The sequence below is a fragment of the Oncorhynchus tshawytscha genome, linkage group LG25, assembly GCF_018296145.1.
Source record: "Oncorhynchus tshawytscha isolate Ot180627B linkage group LG25, Otsh_v2.0, whole genome shotgun sequence".
NCBI lineage: Eukaryota > Metazoa > Chordata > Actinopteri > Salmoniformes > Salmonidae > Oncorhynchus > Oncorhynchus tshawytscha.
In genome coordinates, this window is record NC_056453.1 from 43,693,123 (window position 1) to 43,702,544 (window position 9,422).

At 42.1% G+C, this 9,422-nt stretch overlaps 1 protein-coding gene across 1 annotated transcript in view; it reads right to left on the bottom strand.

Moving 5' to 3' along the window:
* The window catches only part of LOC112224708 (calcineurin subunit B type 1), a 53,105-nt gene extending 46,180 nt beyond the window's left edge, over window positions 1-6,925 (bottom strand). Inside the window, exon 1 of the mRNA XM_042305770.1 lies at window positions 6,701-6,925. Within this exon, the coding sequence (XP_042161704.1) occupies window positions 6,701-6,703 (3 nt within the window). The 5' untranslated portion in view covers window positions 6,704-6,925. The remainder of the gene's footprint in view (window positions 1-6,700) is intronic.
* Between the last annotated feature and the right edge of the window lie 2,497 nt (window positions 6,926-9,422).

Sequence of the window (9,422 nt, forward strand, 5' to 3'; positions counted from 1 at the left end):
TGAATCCAATCGAGAATCTGTGGAAAGAACTGAAAACTGCTGTTCACAAATGCTCTCCATCCAACCTCACTGAGCTCGAGCTGTTTTGCAAGGAGGAATGGGAAAAAATGTCAGTCTCTCGATGTGCAAAACTGATAGAGACATACCCCAAGCAACTTACAGCTGTAATCGCAGCAAAAGGTGGCGCTACAAAGTATTAACTTAAGGGGGCTGAATAATTTTGCACGCCCAATTTTTCAGTTTTTGATTTGTTAAAAGAGTTTGAAATATCCAATAAATGTCGTTCCACTTCATGATTGTGTCCCACTTGTTGTTGATTCTTCACAAAAAAATACAGTTTTATATCTTTATGTTTGAAGCCTGAAATGTGGCAAAAGGTCGCAAAGTTCAAGGGGGCCGAATACTTTCGCAAGGCACTGTAGTGGCCTAAAGAAGGATATCAGGTTTTCTAGTGATTCCTTATGTTGAAGATGGAAAAAAAGGAAAATATATGTTGGTCTGATGTGTGTAATGAGGAGCACCCAGGCGCTGCACTTGATGCATTTATGAAATTGTTTCTTCCAATTATTGATTACGAAACTGACTGTTAGAACTGTTAAGGCCCCGTATATTGATGAGGAATTGACTGTTAGAACTGTTAAGGCCCCATATATTGATGAGGAATTGACTGTTAGAACTGTTAAGGCCCCATATATTGATGAGGAATTGACTGTTAGAACTGTTAAGGCCCCATATATTGATGAGGAATTGACTGTTAGAACTGTTAAGGCCCCATATATTGATGAGGAATTGACTGTTAGAACTGTTAAGGCCCCATATATTGATGAGGAATTGACTGTTAGAACTGTTAAGGCCCCATATATTGATGAGGAATTGACTGAAAAGCTGTAAGGTTGAGAGAAATTAAGCAATAGGAGTGGCTAATAAGTCTGGCTGCACATCTGATTGGCTGGTGTAGTGTAAATTGAGAAATTATGTGACTAAACCGATAAAAAAGTAGGAAGAAATTGTATTATGAAACCAAGATAATGTATATAAAGAATGATGGGGGAAAAAGGTTTTGGAGTACTTTAAATTGAATTATGGGCAGAAACAACCTTTTGATGTTGCTCATTACTTTAATGACTATTTAATTTGCAAAATGGACAAACTCAGGCATGAAATGCCAACATCAAACAGTGAGCATATTCATATCATAACATAACATAACATATATATATTCATATCATATTCATGCAGACCTAACAATGACAGAAAAGCAGTGCAATTTAGAATTTTGTAAAGTTAGTGTGGGTGAGGTGGGAAAAAATGTTGTTGTCCATCGATAATGAGAAACCACCTGGTAGTGACAACCTAGATGGAAAGCTACTGAGGATATGGTAGTGGACTATATTGCCTCTCCTGTATTTTTTTCCCGTATAGGCTTTCTTCTTTTCACTCTGTCATTCAGGTTAATTCATGGAGTAACTACAATGTTGATACATTCTCATTAAACTCTGTAAGTGTTTTAAAGTCCCCATTGGCCTCATGGTGAAATCCCTGAGCGGTTTCTTTCCTCTCCGGCAACTGAGTTAGGAAGAACACCTGTATCTTTGTAGTGACTGGGTGTATTGATTAATTTTACCCATCTACCAATAGGTAACCTTTACGAGAAATTGGAAAACTTCCCTGGTCTTTGTGGTTGAATCTGTGTTTGAAATGCACTGCTCAACTGAGGGACCTTACAGATAATTGTATGTGTGGGGGTACTGATGTGAGGTGGTCATTAAAAAAATCATGTTAAACACTATTATTGCACATAGAGTGAGTCCATGCAACTTAATATGTGACTTGTGAAGCAAATTGAACTTATTTAGGCTTGCCATAACAAAGAGGTTGAATATGTATTGACTCAAGACATTTCAGCTATTCATTTTTAAATTAATTGGTAAACATTTTTTTATTAAAAAAACATAATTCCACTTTGACATTGTGGGGTATTGTGTATAGGGCCAATAACATAATCTCAATTGAATCCATTTAAAATGCAGGCGGAAAACCTTCTGAAAACCTTCTGAAGAGCCTGATTAGACTTTAAAGCACTTCTTTGGTTGTTGGAAAGTTGAAACTAAGGCTGCGTTTACACATGCAGCTCAATTCTGATATTTAAGGGGCAGAAAATATCAATTAGTGGAATGAGATCAGAATTGGAATGCCTGTGTAAACGCAGCCTAAAAAAAGCTAGCATACATCGCACCGAATGTGGATCTAGCATTCGCGCGATTCTACACGTTAAAATCGGTGCGCACTCAGTTCACAATTTACTTTCTGAGGTGCTGAGTACTCTCGGCCGCCGAACGCTACTGGTGTGTCTGAGCCCTAAGAGCAGTAGATCTTAATAACATCGATGCCTCTCTTGACCTTGTTTAAACCTCCACCGACTATGTGTTGATGTGCCAAGCAGTTTGACCAGCTCCAGTCCATCAGCATTAGCTGTATAACCATATAGGCCACTATCAGTTGATAGTGACTGGTGGTCCCCCAGAATATGAAAATATACTCGACATCCTCAGTGCCATCCTCAGTCTTCCCGCTCATATAGGAGTAATAAAAGCCTAGTTCATACATTTTTTCAGAAATAAAAAGTTCATTTAAATAAAATAATCTCTCAAATTATCAGGGGGTGTATAGCAGAACCCGCGGCACCCCTTGTTCCCTTGTTCCTATGTCAGCCGCAAATCTATATAATATATATTTTTTATAAACAACTTGCAACCCCCTTTGTACAGCCTTTATAAAGTCTAACTTAATGTAAAGTGTAACCCCATAGCACAGACCTATCGGGGAGATGATGATGCATATGCTATATTAGGGTTTGCCATGATGTGTCATACTAATTAGAACTTTCAGGAGGAGCCTTAAGCCACGAGGTCATGATGATGATGCATATGCTATAATAGGGTTTGCCATGATGTGTCATACTAATTAGAACTTTCAGGAGGAGCCTTAAGCCACGAGGTCATGATGATGATGATGATGATGATGATGATGATGATGATGCAATGTTTGGAAGGCTTATTGATTCAAGTAAACCTAGTAGTAACTAAGCAACCGATTTGTTCTGTCGTACCTTTGCCATTTGCTTTCTTTGAGGCATTATTTTGGCTCAATTTGACCTCTCTTTTTTAAGTTTACACAGGCAGCCCAATTTTGATCTTTTGCCACTAATTTGTCTTCTGACCAATCAGATCAGATCTTTTGACCGTAATTGGGCATAAGATCTGGATTGGGCTGCCTGTGTAAACCCAGTCATAGAGGTTTCAGTCTTGACTATTAGGAGAAGCCCTACTTGAGATCAAAAGGTAACGTTTTGCTGGTCCTGTGTGGCTGAGTTGGTAATGTTTTGCTGGTCCTGTTTAGCTGAGTTGGTAATATTTTGCTGGTCCTGTGTAGCTGAGTTGGTAATGTTTTGGTGGTCCTGTGTAGCTGAGTTGGTAATGTTTTGCTGGTCCTGTGAGGCTGAGTTGGTAATATTTTGATGGTCCTGTGTAGCTGAGTTGGTAATGTTTTGCTGGTCCTGTGAGGCTGAGTTGGTAATGTTTTGCTGGTCCTGTGTGGCTGAGTTGGTAATGTTTTGCTAGTCCTGTGAGGCTGAGTTGGTAATATTTCGATGGTCCTGTGTAGCTGAGTTGGTAATGTTTTGATGGTCCTGTGTGGCTGAGTTGGTCATGTTTTGGTGGTCCTGTGTAGCTGAGTTGGTAATGTTTTGGTGGTCCTGTGTAGCTGAGTTGGTAATGTTTTGGTGGTCCTGTGTAGCTGAGTTGGTAATGTTTTGCTGGTCCTGTGTAGCTGAGTTGGTAATGTTTTGCTGGTCCTGTGTGGCTGAGTTGGTAATGTTTTGATGGTCCTGTGTGGCTGAGTTGGTAAACTGGCAACACCAGGGTCGTGTGTTCGAATTCCGCTGGGGTCGCCATACTAAAATTTATGCATGGACTACTGTTTTTCACGTTGGATAAAAGTGTCTCCTAAATGGCATCATTGTTACTTCATTATAATGACTCATTGATTACAACGATTCCTGCTTGATTTGTTTTGTCAAATATGTACCATTTGCTTTCTTCAAGGCATTATTTTGTCCCTCTTGTCTTAATGCATTCCCTATAGCAGTGCAGTCAGACCACGGTTGCTAGTATCTACCACACGAGGAGAAAAGAGCTAGAGTACCAGTCCGTGTGGACGGATTACGTGCTAATAGTCTGAAAATAATAATAAAAACATCAGCAGGCTAAATACTCTCACTAGCTGAGGCCTCTCAAGCATGTGTGTTTCGAGCAGGGGTGTCAAACCAATGCTCCTGAAGGAAGGCTGCATTTCATCCTTCTGTCTGATGTGGTACTCCTGTAGCTCATTTGATAAACCATGGTGCTTGCAATGCCAGGATAGTGTGTTTGATTCCCAGGACCAGCAGTAAGTAAACATTTTACACACGCGTGGGCCCGTAAGTCGCTTTGGATAAATAGCGTCTGCTAAATGACATATATTATATTGATGATTCTGTCTGAGAGTTGTGGGTGCGTATGGACAGACCTTGTAGGATCTGGGTGGGTGTTTTTTAATATTTTTTTTATAAAGAACAATCTGCCTGAGTGTAAATCCACAGTCTGAGGCACAGAGACTGTAAGCAGCTGGCCCTGTTTTATCTTTGGCCTGACCATGGAGATTCTGAGATCCAGGATGGAACGGTTGAGTCCCAGTTGGACTGTTTGGCCCACATGGACTGGAGCGGATATCCTGGGTTTAGGACGAAGGTCTTCAAAGCTAATTTGATCGTAGGCTGCATACACCTTTCATTGGGATTCCTGGACTGACTCAAGAGATCTACGTTTACACAACCTGATTGGTTCAAATATCAATTAAGTGGCAAAAGATCTGATCTGATTCGTAGAAAGACGCACAGTTATGATAAGAGGTGGTGCATGTTTAATTAGTCTACCTGGACTCATGCAATCTTATTGGCCTATTCACAATCTAATAGACCTATTCACAATCTTATTGGCCTATTCACAATCGTATTGGCCTATTCACAATCTTATTGGCCTATTCACAATCTTATAGGCCTATTCACAATCTTATAGGCCTATTCACAATCTTATTGGCCTATTCACAATCTTATTGGCCTATTCATAATCTTATAGGCCTATTCACAATCGAATAGACCTATTCACAATATAATAGGCCTATTCATAATCTTATAGGCCTATTCACAATCTAATAGACCTATTCACAATATAATAGGCCTATTCACAATCTAATAGACCTATTCACAATCTAATAGACCTATTCACAATCGTATTGGCCTATTCACAATCTAATAGACCTATTCACAATCTAATAGACCTATTCACAATCTAATAGACCTATTCACAATCTTATTGTTCTATTCACAATCTTAGAGGCCTATTCACAATCTTATAGGCCTATTCACAATTGTATTAGTTCCTTGTGCTAGAAGCCATGCAACAGTTACTCTGATTGAATCCGGTGTGAGTGGGCTGGTCTGGCAGGCACCACACAGCCAGAGCCTCCAGGCAGCTAGTCGGGGTGGATCATATCTCGTGCTGGTGGTTCGCCACGGCTTTTATCTGTCTTACATTAGCTAGTGCTAGCAGGAGCTCGCTCAGTCGATCTGTATGTGGGTGGTGCTTGATTGCTAGGCAGCATATGGTCCCTGTATCAGGTCATTTCTGCTGCCATGCTTTTAAGCAACAGCCTTCTGCCTTCCCTGCCCTCACTCAACGATAACTCAGAGTAGCCTCGCTGTTGTAGCCTTGACAATGGAGTAGCCTGTTGACTGTTTTACACGTCTACCAATAGGGAATAGGTCTTATTCCATAACAGAAAGGTGATATCTATGTATTTAACCTAGGCCTATGGATGACAAGGCAATTAAATATGAAGAATGGTTTGTACGTCATAGAATTATGTATGTGTCTACGCTTGGCTGATAATTAGACATGAATTATTAGCTCGCATATGACAGTTGCTACCTTGTAGTCTTGATTATTTTTTGTTAAATAACGAAATGATACATTGTAGCAACACGACATGAAAGAGGGTGATAACAGTGTTGTAACATGTAGGCTACACGCTTCGGCGGGGGGGGGGGTCTTTGCTCATCACCCCTCCTTGATTTGGTCATGTCTAGTCCAGCTTGTTAAATGCAACGTATACACCATGTAACGTTAGTCTTATTTATAAAGCAGACTTTTAGGGCAGGGTCGGACATCAGTCAAATTAGCCACTCACGGACATGGGAAACGTCAAAGTAACATGTTCATCTCCTAGTGTCGCACATTGGTTTTAAACATGGAGTTACTTTGTTGTTGTGATGTTGCCTTTGATCTATCTCAGGATAAAGTTGGGTTTAGAGTGTAAGCAGGGTTACGACTAGAAAGGGCAGATATCGGCCATAGCATTGGCCAATATACAGAGGCAACATTGGCAAGAAAACCGTTTCCTCCTTCATTACGAGGGAGGTACGGTTTCTTTACTCTGTGACACATATATAACACGGTAATAACACGACAAAACTGTGCAAACCCCGGCTATAGTTCATACAAACTATCGGCTATAGATCATACAAATTCAGGCATGTTACCATAGTCACTGTGTTTATCTTTTGGTTGGTGGGTGAAAATAAGAGTGGCGACAGTTTGCTTACCATCTTGCCGGTTGGATGATGAAATAGGTTGACCAGGAAATGAGGACTCCGGGAGAAAAAACGATATAAAAAGGGGGTCTCGCTATTACAAAAACACGGTGCTAGTGATATTCAGGTTCTTGTTTTTTGACTCAACTCCTCTCTTTTTAACGTCGGTTTCACTGCAGTGGCACAGGGAGACCCATAGGGCGGGGTCAGTATCGCCGAGGAGGGACAAGAGATGTGTGGAGAGGAGACAGCAAGTAGCCTACATTTCAAGATAAAAGTCCCTCCTCTGCGTTACATAATAACTTGTTTGTTTCCTTACCTTTATAGCGGTCTATGTTCACGGAGAGACTGAAATGCCATTTGCCACTGTAGCAGCCACATTAGAAGAAGACAAGGTTGGCCGTGGAGCAGTTTTAAGGGAATTGCCTTGTTCAAGGGCACAATGGCATTGGACAGCTCACATGCACATCCCCGACAGAATTTCCCCGCCAGATTCATCCCGCTTGAGCATTAGGTGAAACAGAGAACTTTTATTTTCAAGATCTCGGCACATTCTCAATGCCATCTTGTTGCTATACTGTCGCCAATAGAGATGGAAGACTCTAGTGCCCAAAAGCCAATTTAGCATGGGCATTGCCATTGAGGACTTTCACCATTTTGTAAGTAGTCAACTGGACAGGATTTCCTATGGCTTAATAAGGAAGGATCACATAATTTCATCCAGGCCATCAGGATGGATCAGCCAATGAACTACACTCATGAGCAAACATTCCATAACTCCAGGTGGCAGTAAATCACCTACCTTGTCTTTATACCTGTTCAGTCTAGGTGGCAGTATGCACCCTTTCAGTTTGTTTACCAACTCATCCAGGCTGTATCACAACCGGCAGTGATTGGGAGTCGTCTAGGGCGGCACACAATTGCCCCAGCGTTGTCTGGGTTTGGCCGGCTTAGGCTGGCTTAGGCCGACATTGTAAATAAGAATTTATTCTTAACTGACTTGCCTGGTTAAATAAAGGTCAACATTTTTTTCATTATTAAATAGAAAGGAAAATAAGTAGTAGAAGAAGAAAATGGACTACTTCAAAATGGAGATGGTCTCAATGGCTCTGCCCATGCTCTCACAGGTCCCATAATGAGACAGATACAATGTTGCGTCCTCTACCTCTATGGGAGAGGTACATTACAGTGCATCTTGGGGAACTGAGCTTTGTTTTTTTCCCTGGCAAATGTCTGTTTGCATATGTGCACCAGTGCCACTTAGTGGTGGAAACTGTGCAGTGCATGCAAGATTATCCCTATACTACACACCCACTGTACGGCTACTGCTATTCTTTTAGAGGCGACACAAGGGCCCTGGGGATGTTGTGTCCAGTTCCACCCCCTCCACTCGTTAGGGACAGGTGATCCTATGGCCCAGTCCTCCACTCGTTAGGGACAGGTGGTCCTATGGCCCAGTCCTCCACTCGTTAGGGACAGGTGGTCCTATGGCCCAGTCCTCCACTCGTTAGGGACAGGTGGTCCTATGGCCCAGTCCTCCACTCGATAGGGACAGGTGGTCCTATGGCGCAGTCCTCCACTCGTTAGGGACAGGTGTCCTATGGCCTAGTCCTCCACTCGTTAGGGACAGGTGGTCCTATGGCCCAGTCCTCCACTCGTTATTGACAGGTGGTCCTATGGCCCAGTCCTCCACTTGTTAGGGACAGGTGGTCCTATGGGGTCTATCCTCCACTTGTTAGGGACAGGTGGTCCTATGGGGTCTATCCTCTACTCGTTAGGGACAGGTGTCCTATGGGGTCTATCCTCCACTCGTTAGGGACAGGTGGTCCTGGGGTCTATCCTCCACTCGTTAGGGACAGGTGGGGGTCTATCCTCCACTCGTTAGGGACAGGTGGTCCTATGGGGTCTATCCTCCATTCGTTAGGGACAGGTGGTCCTATGGGGTCTATCCTCCACTCGTTAGGGACAGGTGGTCCTATGGGGTCTATCCTCAGCTCGTTAGGGACAGGTGGTCCTATGGGGTCTATCCTCCACTCGTTAGGGACAGGTGGTCCTATGGGGTCTATCCTCAGCTCGTTAGGGACAGGTGGTCCTATGGGGTCTATCCTCCAGCATTAACCACTAAAGTTCTCACCCATCTCGCCTAATCCCACATAGCCAACAATAAGATGTCCCAATGGGAATCAAACCCACAACCCTGACGTTGCGAGCACCATGCTCTACCAACTGAGCTGCAGAGATCTAACCCAATTATTACGTAACTTCTTTAAAGAGTTATTTTTATGCAAGATTCATCAGTGGTGAACGTTTTCATACTTCATTTCCAAAGCATGCAAGTCCCCAAACTCATACTAGGAGCTATGAAAGCATACAAAGCCTGTTCCTTTCGTGTTTTTCTTAGACAGCAAACCTACAGAAGATAATTTTGCTAATGCAACTGACCCAAAAACCACAATTACCCAGGTAGCACTTGACTATATGTTATGGTATAGTAATGGCTAGATATTAAGAAATGACATGGGAAAATAGTAATTACACAGTAATTACAAAAGAAAACACACGTTGGTCATCCCAAACATATTTACTATTGAAATACCTTCACAAAATGGTTAAATCTACCATAAACGTTTTTTTAAAAACCATCCAGTAATCGCAATGTTTTAAAGTTCATAAGTACACTTCACGATGCTCTGATCATTTACATGTTGCTGCTTTTTCACTCCATATCTCACAG